Source organism: Haliotis rufescens, unplaced genomic scaffold (assembly GCF_023055435.1).
Source record: "Haliotis rufescens isolate VD_foot unplaced genomic scaffold, xgHalRufe1.0.p SCAF_11, whole genome shotgun sequence".
NCBI lineage: Eukaryota > Metazoa > Mollusca > Gastropoda > Lepetellida > Haliotidae > Haliotis > Haliotis rufescens.
In genome coordinates this window covers 8,965,725-8,992,760 of record NW_025963791.1, presented here as the reverse complement: position 1 = coordinate 8,992,760, position 27,036 = coordinate 8,965,725, and the positions used below count along the sequence as shown (strand labels likewise).

General features: G+C 39.8%; 1 protein-coding gene across 4 annotated transcripts in view; it reads right to left on the bottom strand.

The window, feature by feature from the left end:
- LOC124146379 (glutamate receptor ionotropic, NMDA 2A-like) overlaps window positions 1-27,036 on the bottom strand; it is a 208,535-nt gene that overhangs the window by 14,808 nt on the left and 166,691 nt on the right. For all 4 annotated transcript variants that reach the window (XM_048392187.1, XM_048392188.1, XM_048392186.1 and 1 more), the window contains 7 exons: window positions 17,812-18,026; window positions 14,220-14,336; window positions 12,455-12,588; window positions 7,815-7,998; window positions 5,227-5,353; window positions 1,628-1,845; window positions 929-1,061 (listed from right to left, as the gene is read on the bottom strand). In XM_048392187.1, the coding sequence (XP_048248144.1) occupies window positions 929-1,061; window positions 1,628-1,845; window positions 5,227-5,353; window positions 7,815-7,998; window positions 12,455-12,588; window positions 14,220-14,336; window positions 17,812-18,026 (1,128 nt within the window). The remainder of the gene's footprint in view (window positions 1-928; window positions 1,062-1,627; window positions 1,846-5,226; window positions 5,354-7,814; window positions 7,999-12,454; window positions 12,589-14,219; window positions 14,337-17,811; window positions 18,027-27,036) is intronic.

Genomic DNA, 27,036 nt, shown 5'->3' with positions numbered 1-27,036 from the left:
GTGTTTATTTATTCAGGTCATGCTCAAGTAAATGGAATGTGTCATGTATATGTATCTGTTCATGAGTGAGTGAAGATCTTAAATATTTCAATAATACCACGTGTGTCAGCTAATTTAGGTTATGGAAGCGAAAGAGTAAGCCACGAGCACATGAATGGTCCTTGGTGATCAAACTTCATCAATCAAGGCGAATCTGGTATTTCTTGAAACACGGCAACTTGCAACATGGCAATGTGCCTCAACAAGTGGCTTTTACTATTCGGTACCACAGAAAAATTATTTGTATATGTATAATTATATTAAATTTGTGTCAAAATAATTTTTCTGCGGTAGCAAATGGTTATAACCACTCGTTGGGGCACATGTATAGATTCACTGGATAATCTGAAAGATAAAGTGTGTTAAGGGTTCTCCAAATTAAACAAGTCTCCTCCTTTCCGAGAAAATAATAGACTGCTTATAAAAAAAGAAGTGACAAAAATAATTTTCTCTGACAACAAATACTTTTGATGACATCTCTCCAGTAGTAACTTGGATATTTTACCTACGTTGTATCAGTAATATAAAGCGGTGTAGTGAGCGTGTAACGCCGCTTTTAACAGTATTCCAGTTATATCGCGGCGTGTCAGCTTAATGTGGGAGGAAAGTCCGAAGTAATGCTGGTCTCAGACGTTTACCACGGTAAAACCCACGTGCACGGGTATGGTGCTGACAAACCTAGAAACATAATCGGGACGAACCAGGATTAGAATCCACAATCAAAGTTTCTGGCGTGCCCAAGGGACGCCACTTTCCACAGCGAATCGCGGCGCCTTAGACGACTGGGCCACCCGTGCCCCAAGCAAAGCTCTGTAACTTTGTATTGGCATGATTACGTACAAGAGTTGACTGACCAGAGCGAATGAGGTATCGGTTATACACTACTTACGCTATTTATGGCTCCCCACTGACCGTCGTCAACTTCGAACAGATGGTAGTCAAAGTCCAGTTGTTGACTGAGATCGATAAGAAGGTCGATGCTGAGACCATTACAGCATTTCTCCACCGTGGTGTTGGTGAGTCTGTAAGAGTCAGTACGTTCAAGTCGTGCATGATGTCTCTTGTTTAAACATGGACATTTACACTAATACCGTCATGATTTAAAATGTATTTGCAAATAGCAATACCCTGTTCGCATGCATGCCGTGGCATACATGAAATCAACTTTATTCAAAAGGATATATAAATATATATCTTTATCAAACAAGGGAATACATGGAATTCTTTTATAATTGAAGATGTATGTGTTCTGTTGTTTTCAGTAACATTGCTTCTTCATTAAAACAGGCATGTGAGTTACTTTCTGTTATGTTTGCTGCATTACTGGTGATGTTTTTCATGTCGGTTCATACAACATTGTATATCGAACTCGTGGTTCCCTGAACAGATATTCCATGAAAACATTAGATAAATGGACGACTATACAAACGATCCTGTGGAATGGTAGCACTACGTCCCATTTGGACACAATGATCTGTCATGGTTCGCCAGTATTAGCATTGAGTACTTGGACAGATGATATGTTCTGCGGCTATTTTTATTTCCATATTTTCAGGAATTCCAAGCATCAGTTATTTGATGAACTCACTTTCTCTTCTTCTCGTCCCTGTTAAAGATGTCACAGCGCACGGCTCCCAGCTGACACTTGCCGTCGCCATTGGGCTCCCCGTACATCACATACGGTTCTTCCTTCAGGGTGGCGATACGGACAAACGGGCGATCTGGTTTGCCGGCAGGGGGTGATGCTGCCTCCCCTGGCCACGTGATGTCTTGCATGACCAATCCCTCTTTTGTCCATTTGCCTACCTAAGGACAAGACAGAGAAAGATATTCTAGAAGTACGTAATAGAATATTTACTCTATGACACGTATAAGAGGCTTTAAAGTTATAAACAGAAAGGTCCAGATTGTTATTGCGTCTCATTCACTCTCTGTGACTTCAAAGTTAAAAGAGATTTGAATAATATTTATTTTAAAAGACGTTTACAGTGAATCATTATCATAAATACCTCATGATGGGGTGCGTCACTCTTATTATGAAGTACGCCATATTACTGCGGTAGTTAATTTTTATGGATCATAATGGCACACAGTTAATAGCCTACCAAATATGTCGTACGCGAAATGTTTCTTGTTCTTTGTTCAACCTTTATGACACATCAATTGCTGATTTTCATTAGGGACTCAAGGGCGGGTAACTCTATATATCGCGGTGTCACTATTTTCTGACGTGATACGTGTGGATTATGTGGTTTACATCACTTCCTGTTTGGGATTATTCACAATCAGTATGCATGCGACCTAGGTTGAGTCAAGGGACATCGTCCAAACACATGTGTTCTTATCTAACCAATTTCGAATGGAGGTAGAGGTGATTCCACTTCAAAAACATTCTAGAAACCATCATAACAGCAGTTTCATGTATACCAACGAGTAGCTGAGACATACCGCAACGAGTCCTGTATTCGATCAAGAGATGGGATATCGCACTTAGATTTGCATAAGTAAACAGTCGACAGCGGCCGTGGATTACGAGATGTACCGATACTGCGATAATATAGAGCCCGCGATAATATACAATCATACTAGTGAGTGAGTGCGTATGGTTTAACGCCGCTTTTAGCAGTATTCCAGCAATATCACGTCGGGGGACACCAGGAATGGGCTTCACACATTGTACCCATGTCGGGAATCGAACCTGGGTCTTCGGAGTGACGAGCGAACCCCTAACGACTAGGCTACTCGACCGCCCCTACAGTCATACCAAACAGAGATTATCCATTTTGATGAGTTGCTTAGCACTTTGTTCAGCAGTATTTCACTTACATCACGGTGTGTCAGTTTGATGCTGGAGCGAAGGCTAACTGATCATGACAACATTTACCCCCTTGGTGACTCCTAGGACCACGAGTATGGTGCAAACTTAACAAGGATCATTACGGGATGAGATTGGTATTTGACGATCGAATTCAGTGAAGTCTGTAAACCAGATATTACTGATCGACGGCCTTCCAGTCCTTTTATATAATTAGTTAGTCACCTTTAAAGTGTCGTCACACTGTTACCATATTCACTTATTTTTTTTACAAATTCAAAGGTATTGCCTCTGGCACTTACGCGCTCTGGTTCTTTTAGATGAACTATAATCAATATAAGATGGATGACCATTTTGACCAAATGGCATCCGAGAATAAATGAAATCACAGAAAATGAGGTCACAGATGGTACAATGTGTAAATGTACATTGTGTCAAATGTGTCAAGAGTCAACCAAGCGTAATGGGTAACATGTTGCACGGTGTCCCAGAATACTGAACACGATACAGTGTAGTGAGTATCACAGATATTATTGATTGTTCGAAATGAAATACACAAGCACATCGTTTCACAATCATGCGAGCTTTTCAGTCTAATTTGAAAGCCTTTCCTGTTTGCATGTGGTCCTGCGGTGCCGCTGTAGGCTGGTAGTTATATGCGGGAAAAGGTCGATTTGTCGAGGCAGGGGGCATGAATAGCCAAATCGTCTAAGGCGCCGCGATTCGCTGTGCAGAGTTGCGTCCCTTGTACACACCAGAAACCTTTGATTCTGGGTTCAAATCCCGGTTCGACCCGATTATGTTTCTAGGTTTGTCAGCACCTCACCCGTCCACTTGGATTTCACCAAAGTGGTTAACGTCTCAGGCCTGTATCACTTCGGGCTTTCCTCCCACATTAAGCTGACATATAACTTGAACACTGTTCAAAGCGGCGTTAAACCCTACTGACTCACTCACTCACTCGTCGTCATGCAAACATATCTTTCATTATTAAGATATAACCCATTGTACATGAGTTACTACATAATTTACCGATTATTAAGGCCATATTTCCCTGAAGATTCATAATGAAATAGTACATAACATATAACTGTACGCTCGTGGGGCATCAGAAAACTCCTAAATAAAACACCTCTTTGGGCGAAGGCTGCTTTATTGTCCAACAATTGTTGAGATAGATTTCTGTCTCGCGTAACATCACCCCTGTGACAGATTAATGTAGTACATTCGGCTTTTATAACTTCGTAAAGTCATTCCCCCCTTACACTCCTCAGATAGCATTGCATTTATATTACTCATTTTGTACTTGTAACACGAATTCTGATGGCAGACTGTCCCCATAGATTCATATAGTTGACGGTACTAATACACCAAATACCCTTGTTGATTCAATAACACATACATACTTCTTGCATGTGGCTGATCGACATATTATATTTATTCCATCACAGAGTACAATCTTTCATAAAACAGTTCTACAAAGAGCGCTCGCCAACTGCTTCAGAGCTAGTGTCTCGATACTCATCCTCATTCAACCTTAGGGGTTAGATGTGTACGCAATGGCAGCCACCTTAAATCAGGATTTGGAGCGGATGCCTGCTCCTTTGACAAAATCAGTTATTTCCGCAGTCTCTGTAGAATTACTGGAATCTTCTTGTCGGGCACATATGCTTTCCGTGGAGAGTTTATGCCTTGAGATGTTTCGATACTGTGGTATATGAATGCACAGACCATAACCTTAATTCATTGTGTGATCCGAGGATCATATATTTATCAAGCCGAAATTTGCACTTAAATACATGCATTAGCTTCGTTGCAGTGTCAAACTGAGTTGAGAAAGAAGGATTAAATTCTTTCCCCAAGAAATGAGGTAAGATGCTGAGGAGGATTTTAGAAAAGACACTTGGTGCAAGAGCCATCACGTTGTGGCCTATTCTGACCATACTGTGTTAACAATTTTGACACATGCACAAACACAAACATGATGAAATATATTTATAGAACACGGCGAAAATATTTTCACCTGTAATGGACCCGTGGCATTACGTCTAAATTCTATTCAGCGATTAAGCTACTATCAACCCACATTCAGTCAAGAGCGCCGTTTATCATGCCTCAGTGTTTTGTTGGTGCATATCTTTTCCCAAACTGAAATATACTTCCCAAACAAGAAAGAAGGGTTTTTCACCTCATAAGGGTCAGTGAATATTCATCTGAACTGTCATTCATGTCTTTCAGTTATCGTGACATCACTGGGTTTTTTTACATATTGCCCATTTTCCAACATAATCAATGGTTTCAAATCAAATCAATGGTTTCAAATCACTAATCATCCCAGTCTGGTAACAATAAGTATCCCTATCAATGCTCACCTCTATCCACTTCCTGCCTGTACCCCGAACTTGGAGATTCACAATCTTCAGCTCAGTAAACTTCAGGACTCCTGAGCTGTTGAACGATATTATCGGAGGCCGTGTCACTGTGATGTTCTTCATGAAACTGCAATAGTATCGACACAGGGTGAAGTCAAATCGAACTCCGTTGAATCGATATATCGTTCAAGTCAATGTAGCGTTATTTTCCGTGATTTCACTTTAGACACATCTAAGAAATGTTATGCATATTAAACCATCATATATACAAGTACATTTTTTTATTTGACTACAGTTAATCTGCCATGCCATGAAAGAGTTATCGTAGGAATATGAATAAATTCAGTTTATACAAAGCAATACAACAATTATTTACTTTTCGCCCGGAATATGACCGACCTTCACTGAACTCAGATCTAAAGTATGGTCGATAAACTACAAAATGACGATGTAACTGACACTTGTGCACAAAGACCGCGCCAGATCATATTACATCAATAGTACGAGTCATTCTGCAGGGAGGAAAGTTTACAAAACCAGTTTAACACGAACAAATGTATTTTACGCTCTTAAATGACAGTAATTCGGAAAGTAGCTATTGAAGCCACACCATTATCATCTAACAATAGACAGGGGATGTTTGACTGACTTCGTAATGACAGCATAAACGGACTTCCGCTAGCGCTCCCGGTGTTTGTTGGGGAAACACTTCCACAACACTCACGTGCCCCCGTCCATTGCGCGGTGATCCCTACTTCCTAAAGCCGAGTAATTACCGGACATGCGCAGTTATCGAGTAATTGATACTACATAATTTGGATGTTGGTGTAAATCCAACTACAAACCCACATGTCTGTTTCCTTTCAAAGCTCATCTTATTTAATTAGGTTCAGTTTCTCAATTTGGTAACGTTGATCTTGGTCAGTAATACTAGATGTGGGGATTGATTAAGCAAGAGCACTCACGCGGACGTGGATAATACGTTCTGTTTCTATTAGGAAACGTACTGAAAATGTGTTAATTCCATCATCAGATAAAGCGCCCATAGAAAAAATTTGCGCTGTAATGTTTGGCTAAGCCTTTTGGAACACAATATGAATCCGTTGCAACCATTAGCCTCCACTGCTGTTCCATCACCTCCCATTGCAATGACATCGTATAAAGGCCTCTTAAGGGCAATGAAATCTTCCGTCAAGTTATAAATGGAGCGCTGGTAAAACACTCTGACTCTCATGTAACTTTTGACATTTAAACATCTAATTCTCTGTTTTTGTCCTCTATGAATTTGATACACCGGGCGCAAAAGAGACTTGTGAGAACGTCATGTGCTTGAAACTAGATACAGGCATGTTTTGTTTATGCATCCTGCTAACATGCTTTTGACCTGTCCTTAAACCAGATGGGATTTTTTTAATAATGAGCTCATGAAAGAAACTCGTAGAACAACAAATCTCCTCATATTTTACCCCCAAAAAATAGCTGTTCGTGAGACATGCAGGAAGTCTTGAAAGAAAGTTAACTATTTTCACAAGTTTTCATTTCACAATATATTTTGTTTCTAAAAAGAAATTCAAACCAGTTCAAATCCTTCCTACAAATGTAATTGATCATTACACAAGTTGTTTCTATTTTCCCTGCAGAGGTACAATGGTTTGAAAGTAGAATAATTATTGAAGTGTGACTATCTAATGACCCTAAGCATTACAAAGACACAAAATACCTTTGTACTGAAAGTTTCTTGTCAGAAAAACTAATAATCAATTTGAAAATCATATGGTCCATACGATATTAATAGTTATTAATGTTCAGTTTAAAACATTAATGCGATTAGCGTTGTTTTTGCTTTTTTTTTATCAGTATGTATGCTCATACGTCGAGTAAACTACAGGGGGAAATACTGTAATTAACCCAGAAAAAGAGGCACTGAGAACATGGGCACAGGAGAGCCTGGTTCTTGCAAGGGCATAAACACTCTTCATGCAGTGTTAAATCTTACGCAGAGTATACAGCCTGATTATTCTCATCCTCTTAATGGTATAATCATGTCTTTCGCACTGTTACGTGATCTTTACTTTCAATCCTAGACACCCTGATCACCCAGTGTATGATATATTGATATATTCAAGATGTTAGGATATATAGCATGGATCCATTCGCCACCAAAGTTTTCCTTCCACTCTCTTTCTTTCTCTCGCTCTCTCTCACTTTTTCTCTCCTCGCTTTCTCCTGTCTCTCCTCTCTCTCTCCTCCTCTCGCTCCTCTTGATCCTCCTCCTCTCTCTCCCCCCTCTCTCCTCCTCACTCTCTCCTCTCTCTCCTCCTCAATGGACATTTTTTATCCTTTGATAATAACGATAAGTAATATTTGTGGCCAACAGGGGACATCGCGATAGGTCCCAGTGCAGAGTTACGCTGCTTTGTTTTGCCAGGACACGATGATCGTGGGTTGGAATCCAAGATTCGCCCAGACTACGATTATCATTTGCCAACCGTGCTCGTGCCTATAGCAAACTGACACACCGTGATATACCTGAAATACTGTTCAAAGCGGCGTTTAACCCAAATCACTCAAGCACTCACTTGACTTACTTGTATATGATCTCGCCGTCATTCCAGAACATCCTTCCCCCATCCTGACAGTTGATCTTCGGGTGCAGGTCCACCTTCTGGATCATTCTCTTGTTGACCATGTCCCGCATCCCAGTCACCCACACGGTCACAGCAGCTTTTATCGCCGTCTCCATGGCGTCTTTCTGGTGGTCGTAGGTAATACCTAGGAAAGACACATACAAGTTAGGTTTATCATATGACGCACAGAGTAATGGCTTCAACCATGGATGACATAGGGGTTATGAACGCCGAGTTTCATATCACTAAGCTTCAAATACAGAACAATTCCAGTGCTATCACAGTTATAATGGCCAATGTGGCCCAGTCGTCAAAAGCTCAACAATCTGTTGTGTACAGATGCGTCTTTACGCCTGCCCAAAAACTATAATCGTGAGGTCGCGTCCACGATTCGCCACGATATTGTTCTCGGTTTGTTAGCGGCACAAATGCAGTCACTGTGTAAGACCTGCATCGGTATTTCGTCCCACATCGACCTTACATGCGTGATACAGTAGACTACGGTTAAAACGAACACGCTTATAACGAACTGACGGATATAACGAACTTACTTTTTGGTCCCGACTATTTGCTTTAGTTAAGCTGTTTATATGCTTATAACGAACTACGGTTATAACGAACTAAAATTAGAAGGCCCTTTGAGTTCGTTATAACCGTAGTTTACTGTATATCCAAACGCGACATTAAAACCCATCTCACTCACTCCAGCGCTGTCATTCATGTTGGGTTGTGTAGTATAGGGATTAAAGGGTTTGTTCGTCACGCCAAAGTCCTGAGTTTGATTGTAATATAGGCACAATACGGGGAGCGGCATTGATATCCCATCCACGACGGTTGAACATTGCTAAAGGTGGCGTAAAACTTCGCTTAATCATCCTTCCGTTCTACTAACTATTTACTTCCTTGGGTAAATGGCCGTAGATAAATGCAAAGATATGTACTGTAATTATTTCAAGTAAGAATTACTAACGTTAACCTTTGGTCACCGACAAGTGCAACTGAGAGGCACGTCATTGCGGTGCTTTGATCAATTCATTTTAGTAAACATTCACGTAAACTTTACGTTATATGTAACGGCACTGGCTTGTGGAAGTGACGTTCATGTATTTCATGATTTGGGGTACTTGCTGCTGTTGTGGCACAAGCGTCTTGGTTTGACAAAGTAAATATCAACAAAAACGAAATGATGTGTTAAATCATAATCAAAGCAAAACATATTAAAATCAAACTTGTCCGACTCCATACCAAATTTCCCACAAATCAAACAAGAAATAGCCGATTCATATTACATCGACAGAAATATGGCATATTCACAATGTTAATACACACAGTTCATGACATTTTGGTCTCTCTGTCACCACCTATTCGTTTAAAACCATGAACTTGCACAACCCAACAATATGACACTGTAATAGTTTTTGTTTGTTTACTTATCATCTACAGATATACTTTGTAACTTGTATGTATTTAAGATTGCATGTGAACTATATTCTGTAAACAGATTGTTTGTGTATCCAAAAAGTAATAAAATCATTAAAAAAAGTAATTACCTAACACCTACGTGGAGGATGAGAGCATCATTGTAAATATGTGACACCTATCCTTTTCAAATGGTAGTTATTCGGGATGGTATATACAAACTGTCATTTCTGGAAGATTCGCCGTGCTTCGAGATCTCAAAACGTTTTGTTATTGATTAATACAAATATATTGATATCGATTGCAACTCTCAAACCAAATTCTAGCATGCAATACGAAAAAAGCAAGTACAGAGACGTAACATTCAATTCAAGTAATGGGGAAAATTAGAAAATACTTGAAGTTAAATCAATCTCTCGTTTCATATCAAGCGTGAATTGAATGTTATCTTATTAAATAAAAACGCCATTATACGAACTGGAAAAAGTTTACTTTATGCAATTGGAATTTGGAGGATACATGTAGCCGTGGCTATATCAGATGGTAAAGAAACATTTCATCGATAAGCAGAATATTAATTCTGCGCGTCAACCAGATTCTACACGGGTGATGTTTCCTTGGGAACCGCCATTTATATTATTTCCTTCCTTCATAATCCGTTCTATAAGTTCTGATCGCTGTGATTGTATGTGAGATGAGGTTTTGTTAATTCTTGAATAACACGTCAGGAAACAGTTGTTTAAAGCCCTATAATTTGTCTGTGACGTGAAATACTGTCATTTGAAAGACATGCGGGGGCTTAAGTAACTGACGAGACGCATACACTGCTGTAAACACGTCGAAAACAAGAAATTCATTGTAGAATGCTTTCAGGAAAACCATTAGTAATTTTGTGAAAATCTATCACAAAACTTGCCAAGTGGTGCGATGGTAACAATTGTTCAGAGAAAAAGTGTTTACAATACCCTGTCTGTGAATAAAATACACTGGTGTGTGAAATTAAGAAAATAACTCTAAGAAAAAAATATTGATTTCCAGGGAGTCTTACAGAAATTGGATTACAACTTTGACTGTGAAAGTCTCGCTCTAAAACGACAATGGCAGATCTATAGATAGGTCCATCAAATAGGAAAACATATGTGTCTCCATATACACATGGGACATGATTCACGATACACATCTTGTCTGACGTAGACTGTGAGGTATCCAGAATCCCACAATCTCATCTTATATGGAAAGGCAAGGTACAAGTTACTTCCTTTCGAGTCTTTAGTCGTACATCCTCAGGACATCTTAGACGGATAAAGTACATCCTCTGATTGGTATATTGCTTTTCGGTAATTTGTAGAGTCTAGAAGGAGAAGCTGCTTCTGCACGTCACTTAAACTACACTTTTACAGTCGAAAGTTCCAAGAACTCGATCAAGTTTGTGCTCAACAAAGGAGCTCCGTTACAATTTTCAAAATGTTTAATCTTTGGCGGAGTTAGTCCGTAAAAGTAGTTCCCTAAAATCCGAGGCGCCTCTGTGGTCTAGTGGATAGAACGTCTGTTCGGAGAACGGATGGTCGGTGGTTCGATCCCCTGGTCGTGTCGTACCAGATTACGTTAAAACATGTAACGGCCGCCTCCATGGTCTAGTGGTAGAGCTTCCACCCGGATAGCGGAATGTCCGGGGTTCGATCCCGGCCTCGTCATACCCAAAGACGTTAAAATATGGTACTTTTTGTTACCCTGCCTGGTGCTCAGCATTAAGGGGCTAAAACAAGGACTGGTTGGCTTGGAGATAGTATATTGTGTCTTAGTGGGGTAATCATGTTTAACTGCGGCATGGTATCTCGATGGGTTGGCACTTTAACATCGGCATTAGTCCGGACTAGTACAAGCACACACACACGCGCACACGCTCACACGCGCACACACGCACGCACACACGCACGCACGCAATGCGCTCGACATTCAGAGAATAAAAACAAGGAAGGGTCGGCTCAGAGTCAGTATACTGTGTCTGCGTTGGGTATTCACCACACCTCACCACCACTTCACCCTTAAAAAGGAAAGGTAGGTTACCTGTCTTGTCATATGTTATAACGTTGGTCGTTAACATATTCTTCATGCTATCAACCATTGGTTTTCCAGGCGAAGATAGAAGAAGGAATACGAGCCTGATGGTATGTCTCGTGGCCCATTCCTGTTTGCCTGACTCAGTTGTGTACCGTTCACCATCATAAAGATGTGAACTTGCAGACTGCGGCGTTAAACCCTTATTCACTCACTCACTCACTATCAGGTGGTGTCTTGATACTAATAGAACACATACTTGTTCGAATCTATGTGATGTCTGTCAAAATACTACGCAAGATACTTTTATCCGTAACGATAGCCTGATAATTATTTTTATTGGATTCATCACCCTAAACTATCGTGTTTTGGTATGATTTAGAACAGTTATATATGCCAATATCAGGTTTCTTAAATGTCAAGGAGATTACAAGGAAGTAACCAAATGAATACTACGTCAGTGTCACTCCGCGTTATAACGTCGTAAAGACTGGGCAAGATCAGACAGTACAACTGAAAATTTAATTAAGAGTTAGGTTGACATTTAACTGTCTTGGGAATACTAATGTACATTACAGTGCCTGGCAGGTAGAAATGTTTTCTTATTAATCCTGACAAAATGGGAGGAACTTTGGCATTTGTTCAACAAACAAGGACAGGGACAAAACAGATGAGTGGTACAGAAGTGTCATTATTGTTTGAAGAGACGAACATTGAAGTGTGTGCTCTATAACTACTGCATCAATAGGAAACCATCCCTTAATCGTACAAGCCATATGTTGATATATGATATGTGACTTGATATATGTTATGAGTGACTAATTTTATGACCGCAATTGTGGAAAAAGAATGATCGCACTTTAAGATTTTATATTTTTACACATCAATATGTGACCCTTTAGACGGACGGACGGAAGGACAGACAGACAGACGGACAGACAGCAATCCATCTTGAAGTTTATAGACCACCAAATAACGTGACACGTAAGATGGCGTTCACCGCGTCAGCCTCATATAGAGGCAAAAATATGTCAGCAGCAGATACACCAACATGTACTGACCACTATGACGAACACATTGAGAACAGAATGAACACCAGGTGTTACACTAGTACATGCACCCACCAAGCATTCCGAGATGGTAGGATCTGGAGGCGTATCTTGACGTAGGTATCGCTGTCTGGGTTAATATCCATACGTAGTCCACAGTGGTAAGACCAAGGTTACGGGCGTAATCCATAATGTTTTTACTTTCTAATCTGAAATATTGAAAAGATTATTATTTGCAGCAGACTGAAAAATATGTCCTTATAATTACTAATCTTGATAAAAGTATGATATGATGTGTTGACATTACTTGTATAGCTGTAACGGTGTTATAAATGATACACATCTCTGAGTAAATATATATGAATTACAATAGGCGATAAGAAAATGAAAACGTTATTAAATTAAGTAAATATTATAATACAGATGGTATGTTGATACGTTGCATAACTAATTTATATGGCGTGAGTTTAAGCCAATATATGTAGGGAATGAAAACCTAAATACATGTACATGTATGTTGGCACTGGTACCCCAGTCGTCGCTCCAGGCACCTCAATTCGCTGAGTTACGTCCCTTGGTTCGCCAGAAACCTTCTGGTTCTGGGTTCGAATCCCGTTTCGCCCGGATTATTATTTCAGGGTTCTGGGCACCATACCCGTGATCGTGGGTTTCAAAGGTGTGAGAAACGTCTGTGAGCTTTATCCCTTTCATCCCACATTAAGCTGACAAGCCGTGATACAAATGGAATCTTGATGAAAGCGACGTTAAACCAAACTCACTCACTCAATAAATACATTCTTACAATATGGACGAAACATGACCGAATCGATGGTATGCCCTTCGAAAAGATGAAGACGTCCCTACGGGGATACATGACACTTTTCATGGATAGTAACTTATTTTATTCTTTATCGTTTATGTTCGATAAAAAGAGCCATGTGCCATGTACTTATGTTCTTCCAACTTCTAAATGCCTCTCAAAGACTTCATCCCTATGAGGGTTTTTGTATCAACGAGGTTCTGGCTCACGGGATTCCATTGCAGCATATCCTAATACCACCTTTGCGATAAAATGTAGAGCTAATACGTTGTTTAGTTGTGATGATTAGCTTGGTTCCGTGCCAGACTTTCGTGCACAGATACCATCGCCCTATCTTTATACACTATCATGAGTATTAACCTTGCGTCTGTCTGAGAATACTAATTTGCTTGGAAATGATTTTTTGTTGCATTGTATTTGTATGTATCTTCTTTTGTATGCATGTCTCTTCTTTTGATTTGAAATGTTGAGATAATTATCCAAGTATGTTATTCGCATGTGTAAACAATATGTGTTTATTGTTTTACCGATGCTCATATAATCAGATGGATAGGGGGGAAAGGCATACGAAGTTCTTCCTACCTCATAATTCTGGCCATAAATGTTGTTAGACGCTAAATCAGCGCGTTAGAGAGAATTTGTATTATGCTTCTGACAGCACTAGTCAGGGTGTTCCGTAAATAACCCAGAACACAATTTACCATCATGAGCAGCGTTCCACCCTGTCAGGTTACGTTGGCACAGGATGCTTATGCAAACTGTTATCAGTATTGTGTTTACCGTGAACGAATGTCCTTGAATTCATCGCCAACAATTATGAGATTTGGTTTTACTGTGGCAAATCGACCCCGAAAATGTCGACGTTTCTTATCATGTCGATAGTTATCACACACTGGTACTGGCGTTACTGGCCGACTACATACATACACAGAAGTCGACCATTAGAGGAACAAACAGTGGTCAACCATGTCTCCTCGCAAACATTAAAACTCAGTGTGAGAAAGAAATTTAAATACTCACGTGTTTGAGTGTAATAAAATAACCCGTGCATCTGATTCGAAAAGTTGACTGAGCTGAGCTTCTGCCTGAACCTGGCTAGGTTTATTCCTTAAAGTTATCTCCTTAAGGATTTTAAACCTGAAAGAAAGTGAACGCAAGGTAAATGCATGTATAAAAACGAGTTATCATGATAAACACTTCAATGACAAAATAGTCCCCACGGAACTGAACTATTTATCAAAATGGGGTGAGGCGGGGTTAGGTGTGGTGGGAGGGGTGTTATTTGATAACACAAAATGTTCGATCATTGCTTCAAGACATTATGTCTTTCTTTCTCTCAAAGAGAGAGTGAGTGAGTATGGTTTTACGCCGCTTTTAGCAATATTCCAGCAATATCACGGCGGGGGAGACCAGAAATGTACATCACACATTGTACCCATGTCGGGAATCGAACCCGGCTCTTCGGCGTGACGGGCGAACGCTTTAACCACTTACCTACCCGACCGCCCCTTCATATAGCCAAACATATATCTAATAATTCCACAACACATTCTTCAGGACATCCAGCATGCGGATCCCTTGATCTTAAATACTATCAATCAAAGTGCCCGTTCTGCTGTAGTTTCTTATGCTTATATTTGCTTACATAAATTGACACATTTCCTCGATTTTACTCATAATTCCCACTGGTACCAATACGACGTGGAATGATACGGCGACATGGTGAAGTGTAATTACAGCCACCGTGACGAGAGGGATAGTATAGCCGTACTAATGACGTTATCTGGTCTTGGATAGATAGCCCTCCGTCGGGACAATTCCCAATCAAATCCGACTGTTCTCGGGCCAGAATGGGAGCAACGTGTGCAGAATGCCGACAACAGATGTCCACAAAGTGGTCTATAGAGTCTCCAATGTGCCTGCTCAGTACGCTATTCAACCAAGCCCTGCTGCACCACGCTCTCCTAATGTAACCATCTGACGCCGATTACCGATCATATTTAGACAGACACAATTCTATCTTCTTGAAATGTCCTTTGATGCTCCAGAAAAGGTTATTAATCTGATTCCCTGACAAAGATGCAATAAACGAAGAAGATTAGTATGTATTTGTCTCGTTAGACAGCATAATCATGTTCCTATAACAATGTAATCATCCTTATTGTTGAATTCAATTATCATTGCTCAAGGATTTCTATGTGTGTACTGAATAAATAGAAAAATGAGTTCACATATGGTGCACATAATATCATATTTATATATCAATAATACATTTTAAGCCTAATGTGGTGAACAATATTGGTTGATAAATTGAAATTAAAATCGTATGAATCCCATTTTACGGTTTTTATTGCCTTATGTTACATTTAGACCATATCATTTTGTAATTTGAAATAACAAGTTTACCACTTGTTAAATGTTACAGTAGATACAGGAATTTCCAACGCTTTGAGCATGCATCTACAACAGTTTGGTTATGTCCAACTACAACTATAAGGCTTGGTGCATTATAATCCAAGCATATAGAGTACTCTGATGTGATACTTAGGCCTCCGACCGCCTCCGTGGTCAAGTGGTAGAGCGTCCGCCCGGAGAGCGGAAGGTCCGGGGTTCGATCCCCGACCGCGTCATACCAAAAGACGTTAAAAGATGGTAATTGTTGTTACCCTGTCTGGCGCTCGGCATTAAGGGGCTAAAACAAGGACTGGTCGGCTCGGAGTCAGTATACTGTGTCTGAGTGGGGTATTCATGTTCAACTGCGGCATGGTATCTCAGTTAGCTAGCACTATAAATCGGCATCAGTCCGGACTAGTACAAGCAGCCACACAAACACACACACGTACATGCACGTCGCAATATAAGTGCACTATTCTTGGACGCGACGTTAAACCCCATTTCACCTCACCTTAGGCCTCCGGAAAATTGCGCTTCTGTGCACAACCCATCCATTATTCCATTATAACATTACACAAGTAGTCAGCTTTCAATTCAGCACATACAATGTAATTCTAAACCTTTTGCACTTACAAACCTTCAGAACAATGATCAGAATATAGCATGTTTTATCGTAAATGATTTTATGTCACCATGCACTAGCACTTGAAGAATATCATGTTGTTATATGGCAGTGATGAACAATGTTTGAAACTGTATTACATTGTTTCCGTTGAGATTCAGTAGGAATTCATTGCATTGTATTTGGACAATGATCAGTTGTCAGGCATGTAGTACTATTTAATGTAAGCAGTGGTGAGGAAGGTATTATATGTCGATGCTCGAATTATCTGTAAATTTCCGGAAGGGCATGCGTGCAAGTTAAGCGAAACATGTGGAATACTCTATGTTCAAGTGACACTGGACTGGTCTGATACAGTGTAGAAGGTGTTGGAAGCTGGTTAGACTATAAAAACGGAGCGGGTGCGTCCCCTCTCATCTCACATTTCATCATACATTACATCAAGACCCGTTATTATGTGAAAATCACCTGGGATTCCAAGCCAAGACCTATCTTCGAAGCTTGATCACTGTTGCGGATAGGTGAACATTATTATCACTGAACCTTATTGATATCACCACTGCCGTCATATTTTGTTTTTTGATATTGTCATTGAAAATTGTACCCAAACTCTATTGCATACTGCCATTGTAATTGCTGTGCAGTAGTTTTATTGATTTGTAAACCTAGTTAACTATGTAATACAATTGTTGGTTGTTTGTTGGTTTAACACTAAATTCTTTTACATACAGTTTTCTTGGTTAACATATTATTTCAATTTGTGAATCGACTCGTAACACTGTATAGAGCAACGACATACATTTTAGTATCTAGAATTTGAAAATATAGACGTGAAGAAATAACTCAAGGATGCAATAATATTATTTTGAAACAACGCTTGTCTCGTGTTATATTATTGGAGGGAGATGGCATCAGGGTGGATGGCAATCTTAAAGCTCCGAATATCGTAAGCCAATGTATTGGAGCTAAGATCGCCTTGGCGCTAAGATCTCTTTGTGGAACGGGGCCCATGTGTCCTCAAAGACAAGTTCAAAGTCATTATAACCCCGAGGCCGTTATTTAAAGACATGAAACGTTGTAACGTGACAGTATACAAATTAACTTGTAGCAGGCCAGTCATTCGCTTCAGAGCCAAGAAGTCACCTGAGACGCCGTCAGAAGCAATAACGCAGTTGAATCCATAAGACGATTCCTGTCTTTGTGAAGCCAACTCTTAAATGCCAGTCAAGGGCTTCATGGGACCTGTATTTGTTGTTAGCTTGATATGCAATGATTCCCAACAAATTATAACGTTTTCCTTAATTATATTAACCAAAACGCCACCGTGCCTAAAGCATTCGGTATCGTAGTTTCTAGCAATGCCATTTTGCACCATTGAATCGTTGCCAATACAAGGCTCTAGTGGAGCAGTTTCATTGTTTCAACATACACATGTACCCACCCTTTAAATGTACTGACATGACGAAGCCATCCCATAACACAGTTAACATCAAAGAGACCGTTTCTTAGACACACTACAGGGAGTGCATATATTGGTAACGCCAAACGGTTGTTTTTATGGGTATTTCGGCTTTAACTGCTGGAGAACCAACTTGCCTCACAGGCCTTTTGCCATCTGCTGTAAATTCAGGAGCGTCGTGAGTTCGTTTAACAAATGATCTGATTGATGCGATGAAATCCTGATGTCCTGCCACTTCAGACGTCACTACAGCGAAGTCTGTCCAGTTGTAGCGCGTTAGAAGCTTGAGCATTGCTTGAGTTTGATGTTGGATGGTAGGTGCGATTTGTAAAGTGCGGGCTTCTTGCATTGTCTGAAACAAAACAAATTGCGACAATTGTAAAGCGCACGTAAAATCCCCAATGCAACATTTTCAATTTAATTTGCAAGCATAAATTTTATTCTACGTCGTAATTGCTGTGGTTTTATAGCTCCGGTCGGACCAGTGTGAATGTCAGTGAACATTGTAAATAATGTAACTTACACTTCACATGTCATTGAAATGAAATAGGTTACGTAACCTTACCGCTCTGAACTTCTCTGTAACAGACATATGAACCCCCTTGGGATTGGTCATATCAATACATGAATAGATCACGTACCACCCCTCTGGAAACTTGTTTGTAGCAAGGCTATGACTAACCACAGTAGAATCTCTTTATCAATAATTATGTTATCTCTAAATGAAGCATAACACTAAACATTCACGCACGGGGCATCATAGAATTTCACCGCGTCTTCATCACTTAATGGGCAAATAGACACTCGATTCTGATATTGACAACTGTGAACAAAGCACACTAAACTATGCATTTTTTCAGACATTTTAACGCGTGACTACACATGGATGGATGACTTAAGTATTGAAGTAAATGTCATTAACATGTTTCAATCTGATGGGCAGAATGGTGGTCCTTTGCAGGGAAACGGTGATAACTGCATGTAAGGTCATCGGTGATACTGGAACATTAGGTGAGGTTGAGTAGGAGGAGCTGGTTGAATAAACTTCTGTAGACATATTCTCCCTTACGTGTTCGGTATTAAATCGCGTACACAAAACGTCAACCCTAATATTTACTGTTATACCTAAAATAAAGTGTGCACTTAAACAATGGATTTGACCAACAAATTACAAACGTTATCACAAAGCAACTAGGCGAACGTTAGTAACGTGAACAGTGGCCGAAACTTTGCAAACTTTGGACCCTAAACAAAACTATTATACCTGTATCAAATAAATCACCATTGAATAACCATTTCTTGATTGTTTAATTTTAGCCACCATCAAGCATGGGTGTATATTTTCATTTGCCCGGCAGTATGTTTCCTTACTCAGAGATTATATATGTCCAGATGTGTGACCATATAGATTTAGGGCTAGAAATAGTTCCGATTTAAGGAGGTTCTTTAATTATGTATTTAAGTGTGAAAGACTGAGTTTTCCGAAATTGAGAAAAGTGATATTTTCATTGCAGTGAACATACCAATTTATATTTCACTGCAGTGAACATAACACTTGACATTTCATTGCTGTGAACATAACACTTTGAGTAAACTCTTGTCATACAAGAGTTACCTCCCCTCAAATTGTCTCCCTTTATCGTAAGTGTCTGGCCCGTTCACAAACTGTTGACTTCCTTTCTACGTTAGTTCCACACTGACAAGGCAAAATAATGTCAGATGGTCATTTATGGAGTTAATTTTGTTTCATGGCGTTTGTTATCTCTTGGTCCGCCTCCGTGGTCTAATGGTAGAGCGTCCGCCCGGAAAGCGGAAGGTCCGGGGTTCGATCCCCAGCCGCGTCACACCAAAAGACGTTAAAAAATTGTACTTGTTGTTACCCTGTCTGGCGCTCGGCATTAAGGGACTAAAACAAGGACTGGTCGGCTCGGAGTCAATATACTGTGTCTGAGTGGGGTATTCATGTTATCTCAGTGTGCTGGCACTATAAATCGGCATCAGCATCAGTACGGACTAGTACAAGCAAACACACACACATATACGTGCATGCACGTCCCTTTATAAGTGCGATAATCTTGGACGCGACGTTAAACCCCATTTCACCTCACCTCACCTGTTATCTCTTGAGCAGCTGATACGCCTAAATGGAAGTCAGTCATGTTCAAACCAATTAATTTATTCATAAAAAAACTTAAATTATCAATTAAACTTTACATAATACATTTTCGATCACAGCTAACTATTTGATAATGCACATTCTCTCTTTAGGGACATTAAAATAACCGAAAGATGATCTTTCGAATTAGAATGTATATCAAGATATGTCATTACCAGGCTGAGCAATAAATATGAAGCATTCCGTCACAAGTGATAAACGACACTGTATGTCATAGGATATGTACTGAGTCAAATTAAAAACTTCACATTTTTAACGGACGGACAAATGTATCAGAGAAGGTAATTTTTAATCATTAATGTCCAAAGAAGGATTTTAATTAACGGTGGTAACCATAATTTGTTCCAAGCACCTACGGTATTCGGTAATAACATCAACAGTTTAAATCATAAGCCCCAATCACGAGAATCTGATGGCACACAAGTTCAATAGCGTGTATGGCAACCATGTGCGTTGACAACTGCCACACAACGCCTCCGCATGGACCTTGTGATGCTTGTGAACACATGATTGGGAAGACGACGCCATTGTTGCTGCAAAATGGTGCCAAGATCTTGCAAATTCTGTGGTTGGTTCTGGAGAGTGCGCAGACTTCTGCCCAGAGCATCCCAGACGTGTTCGATAGGATTGAGGTCGGGAGACCTTGAAGGCCAGTCCATGACGTTGACTCCGGCATTCTGAAGGAAATTCCTTGTCAAAATTGCTGTTTGGGGTCTGGCATTGTCGTGTTGGAAGATCAAACCGGGTCCATGTGCTGACATAAAAGGCAGAAGTTCTGGTGCCAGTACCTGGTCGCGGTAAGCAGCAGCGTTGAGGTTGCCACGGATGACAAGAAGCCTGGAACGTGCATTGCCACAGAAAGCACCCCACACAATGACACTCCCGCCTCGAAATCTGTCAACTTCCTGTACACAACACTGGGCGTAACGTTCATAACGGCGCCTCCACATCCTCGCCCTACCATCAGCAAATCGAAGATTAAATCGGGATTCATCACTGAAGACGACTTGATTCCAATTCCTCTGAGTCCATCGTAAGTGTCGCTGTGCCCACAATTGACGTTGACGTCTGTGTAATTGAGTCAGAATCGGCCCGCAGTATGGCCGTCGGGCTTGAAGGTGAGCAGTTCTCAGGCGGTTTCGAACAGTTTGCGCACTCAGTCTACCCCTATATAGTTCATTTCTGGTTGATGTAGCCGTCAAAAATCGGTTACGGGGGTAACGTAAGACAATCTGACGATCCTCTGCATGTGACGTCACACGTGGTCGACCTGGCCGAGGGCGATCAGCGGTGGTACCCGTTTGCTGTAGACGCGTCTGTAAATCATAAATAAGCCGTCGACTACAACCCATCGTCCTTGCGACTTCAGCTACGAACGTTCCCGTCTGCAACATGCCGATGGCACGTTCACGTTGCACATTTGAAAGGCGTGGCATGACAAATGGCCGTAAAGACTTTTGTTTTCTTGTGTTTTTCTTTTTTTGTTAATGACTGCTTACAAGTATGGCTGAAAACACGTGCGGTATTATGGCCACGTGACCAGTTGCACGTGAAAAACCACTTTTGCCACTATAGTGCTGTGCACATGATTTTGATCGATTCACCTGCACAAAAACGGTTGTTATCTGAAGACAATACGTGGCAATTACTGTTTAAATACACAATAAGGGCCCCCAATGATAACTGGTCAAAATGTTAAACTTTTAGGATTGTGAAGTTTTTAATTTGGTTCAGTATATATATATAACATGGTTGTTCATCGGTACTAATCTAACATAGCGCCTTGGAGAGTATGACACTATGCAATTACTGACAGTAACCTTCGGCAGATGCTACGTGTTGGTATCAAGTGCTGAGTGTATATGAACATATTAAACAGACTACCCACATGTGTGCCCACGTTAATTTTGTGCAATGTGTCTATGTCATTGTGAAACTTGGTACATAAAAAGGTCAGTATCTGACATTTCTCCTCATGATAACATTTGCATATTTAGAAAATCAATAACATGACGTTGATCTTATATTGTTTTCTCCCCAACTATTCCATCGTTATACAGTTCATTGACAATATGTCATTATTTAAAGTGAAAATAAACGTGTAAATGGATGCTGGTTTTTGTTTCAAAAAACTGATAAGGTCTTTGATATAGGAGTCAGCATTGAGACTTCCCGCGCAAAAAATTGAATAATATGTAAGCTCTTCTATCGTGTGAAGGTTTATGACAACATCTAAGTATTTTTGGCTTGTAAAAACGTATTTCGCGGCTCTGATTTCCTTGTCAATAACAAATGTCAACGAATATGACGTTACAGACTTTACTGAGTCACAGATCAGCTTGCACGGTATCTCCTAAACAGAAGTACCAACAAAAACGCCCACGACATAATTAAAAATCCCAATCGTCTCAGTATACATAATTAAAATGACATCTTGTCGTAAAACCAATTACTGGTAACAAAACCTTTACAGTAATATTGAAATCATCTTCTGGCATTTACTTTTTAAAAGGTGATGATATGCACGAAAAGATAGAGCTAGAGGAGGAAAAAACGACCACTTCAATTTTCTCCATGAATCATTTTATTCCAGAGCTCCTTACTGGTTTTGGCATCAGTATAACGTGCTCTACCCACGTAACGCCGTTTGGGAAGTAGTCTAATTATGATGTGGAAAATGTTTTCCTTTGCAAATATAAGTTTCACTTATGTCTTTTACTTGTATATATAGGCATAAGTTCATATCATAAAATATGGGTTTAAATCAACGATGACTGTTATCATTTCTGATGAACTTTGCTATGTTTATTCTTCAGTCGGTAAGGACATGGTGTTTTCACATGCATATACCCTGAATGTTTTGGGAAATATGATTTAATAATCTGGATGAGCCAAAAGCCAATCATAAACCAATCAAACTAGATATCCTAGATGTGGAGATTCGAGGCTAATCAACAATCACAGCCTTTCTATTTTGTTGGCTAATTAAGAAACAACATATTTTGGAAACGAAATTGCCCAAACGAACTGGTAATTGCTTACACTGAACATCATTATACGAACACAGACATATTTCTTCTTATTTAATGAGAACTGGTATACGAGTATGTATGAAGTCAAACTGTCAAGAGTACCAGGGTTGAATGGGCTGGGTATTAAAGACGTAACACTCTCTGAGACAGGTGCATTTGTTTGAAGGATTGAAGATGGCGACAAGTAAGATCACTTGAGGAATGCTTGTTTGTTTGTTGTTGCACTTAGCAATATTCCAGTTATGTGACAGCGGTATGTAAACAATCAAGTCTTGACCAGACAATCCAATGAAGGACATCATTAGCATCGACCTACGCAATTGGGATAGGATTACATGCATCGGCCAAGTCAGTGGACCTGATCACCCTATCCTGTTGACCGTCTAGCATATTCATTACATGTACGGTAAGCATAGTCACCGTTTACGACAAGCATGGGTTTGCTGAACACATTCCAACTCGGATCTTCACGGGTAATTTGAGTTATTTAGTATAAATGAGAGTGGATATGACACATTCAGCGTATATCGAAGAATATGGTACAGTTCTTACTCATGATGAATAGGGTTGACATATGCAGGGTACTAGTGTATACATGTACATTCAGGCTATATAGCCTAGTGTATGCATTATCCTGGATAACTGAGGATGATAGTTTGTAGTGTATCGTGCATGTATGAGGATGGCTTGACATATTCAGAAAAAATATGGGGGATGTTGTGTGTTCACTATCCTGAATGATTGAGGGTGACTATGTATTGCATTTTTTCTGTTCGTTTGAATCATGATTTGATGATGATGTACTACAGTGAACCTTAGAAGACGAGAGTCAACCGCACCCTATCACAGCTGCTAATCTAGCGCTGGCCTCTTCTGATTGTGCAAGGTGAAATGGGTTTAACGTCGCGTTATATAGCGCAGGAACTTTGGTAAAATCTTTTGGTGTCAGGCGGCCAGGGGATTGGACCATCAAATGTATCTGTACATTGTAAATAAGTATAATACATAGCGTATAGCATTTCTTTTTCACATATGTCTTGTTACTTATGTAACTTATTTGATGTACTTTTTGAAATACAGATCAATCAACAAATCAATCAATGGGATTGGCGTGTGTGCACTTCCCTGTTTCACTTAGGATGAACACAGTCATAATTGAAATGTAACAGTCATTGATGTTTACATTTATGAGTGAGTGAGTATGGTTTTACGCCGCGTTTAGCAATATTCCAGTAATATCACGGCAAGGCACACCTGAAATGGGCTTCACACATTGTACTCATGTGGGGAATCGAATCCGGATCTTCGGCGTCATGAGCGAATGTTTTAACCATTAGGTTACCCAACCTCCCTTTACTGTTATGAAGCTGACGAGAAATGAACCGACAGTCAATCCGTAAAAAGCTGTCACCATTATTATCTACTTAAATAAGAACGAGAATCCAAACCTATTTAATCGTTGTCTGTGGGTACAATGAACATAATGGATCCATAAGGATCCATAAAGATATTGAACTGGATTTAATCATACGTGGAGATCATATAGGCAGGCTACTTCTCTGCTCTGTTCTGATGGCATATTCGACCAACACTTGTGTTCACAGAGTATGTTTTACCACAATACACGTACTGTCGCCCACTTGCTTTATGACATTTAAACCTCGCCTACTATGTGTACATGCATGACAATGGTTGTTTTTTATATTTTACATTTCCAAGGAGAAAGGGCATTTTGATTTGTGTTCGTGTGTAAATTAACTTAAAGCAACCAACGTGCGTTCAATTTGCGGTGAAGTCCTCAACTAAAGTTGGAGCAATCACATTAAAGCAACAAAGGAAACCTAATAAACTGGAAACACACTTCCCCTAATCTCAACACAATAGTCATCATAATTCATGGCGGAGAGACGTGTGTGTCAGACAGTTACAAAACTTACAAATTGAAACTTGAATCTGATAATTTGAAATGATGGTGGTGTCCCTGCAGCTAATCATTTCCCTTTGAAAATAGTCATTATGGTGTCAATTTTCTCCGGTTCACACAACTATGGCATTTGCCAGCGTCTGGCATCATGGAAGTATTACCTTCATCTTTTAGAAAGTACATACAATTTCAGTTTCCAAGTTACCGATCATCGTATATATAGTGATTCATGTAATGCAATTTGGAAAGGCATATTGGAGATGTACGTTTTCTACGCTTTTGCGTGTAGAAGACGTGTGTAAAGTGTTGGTCATATGTCGTGTGGGACATTTATAGCACAAAAAAAGAAAATATATGGAATCCTGAGGATATAAATATACACGTAGGGTGATTTGTTTGGAGTTCTAAATTGCTTCTTTCTCTGCTGTGTGGCGTAAATATGATACAGCGATCAAACGATTACCTATGATCAATGTGTCATCTTCAAGAATAACAATTCCAATTGGTTTAGTTTTTGTTATTATCGTCACATAATGCCCCATTTAAAATTTTATGTGAGCAGACTCTTGACTCAAGCAATTTCACGCATGTATGCAACAGATAATATTCACAACACATGGCTTCTAAGAGAAAATTGACAGCGTTATTTCGTAGCGGGACATCTTATTATTGCACGTCAAGATAAGCATTCGCTTATGGTCGGGTCATCTTTCATCTTCACCGCGCGTTACTTACACATGTGATCCGATTTGCCTCTGCGGTTTTCGTGAAGGCATCTACGTGATGACTAGCTCAGATGTATACAACAACACCATCATCACCAACCTCTCCTGCTTCGCCTTGTCGTCTACTTGCACGTACCTGTTTGGTTAACCGTTTGGCTGAGTACCATTATTAAGACAATATGGTGGGCTACTCTCATCTATTCTCGTGTATATAATTAACGTATGGCGCCTATTTGGATCTGATGGCAGAATATTCATGACATTTAGAATAAGTACCATTAACTCTCCCTCAAGTTTTGCACGACGAATAACCTATATCTCACCAGCAGCATTGCATAACGTTCTGTGTTTTGGTAAATAATGGAAATATATTAAGTAAACGCATTTACTCATTTGTAACCATAATATGTGATTAAGGATTAATGTGAATAAATGCATAACAATGAGAAGCAAGCAACGCTACAAGGATGTAAATGTCGATACCTGAAAGCTACCGTTCCCAGTGAACGTCCGGGAAACCCAATATCCAGATTAACTAATTATATACATGTACATGAACCAAATGATAAAACCAGCTTCTTTTTGGTGCGTGGTACAGTTACTTTGTCATTAAGCCTTAGCTTTTAATATATAGTCTATAGACAAGTTGACAATCGCCAAGAAGATTGGCTGCCGGACCTACGAGGTTTAAATGTAATTCAGTTGGATTGTGTGTATTATTTAGTTTGCATAAATAAGGGCAAAAATGTGCCATTCATACACGTTCGAACGTTACTTTCAATAATCCTACGTCCAATGTACGATACGCATCATAAGCATGTGTTGATAAATCAATATCAGATGGCGATGATACCAGGCGTTCGTTGGCACCCGTCACAAAAACATGCAAAGGCAAGTCAAGTGTTGACCTGAACAAAAACGGGAACACATGTCTATCATAAACCTTTTTTACATTGCACTAAGACCTTGACTGTTGCAACCCTGATCAAACAACCTTTGATCAAGAATCTTCGAAAAAGGCGCATGTCAGACTGAACCTCAAATGTAGTGAAATATAGACACCAAAGTCTGGAGCTGCTGGAATATTGATCGCTATAAAGCGAAAGTTGACTTTTGGAAAGATGAAGTCATCCTTCTTGTCTTACTGTTTTGTCGATAGTTTATTGTCATTCTGAATCGTAATGCGGAAATCTGCAGTATAATACGTTTATAACGAACACGCTTATAACCAACTGACGGATATAACGAACTGTTTATGACGAATTGAGCTTATAACGAACTAAAATTACTGGTCCCTGTGAAATCGTTACAACCGTAGTGTATTCGTAAATATAAAACAGATGAGGCGGTTTCCTTGGTCTCCTATATTTCAAGTTCAGATGGGTAGTGGAAGGGTAATGGTTATTTGACTACAATTGAACGATATCAGATCATCGATATACCTGCAGCCTAAACTAAACTAGTCCCGTTTCCCTTATTTTGCATTTTCGAACAGAAAAGCCGAT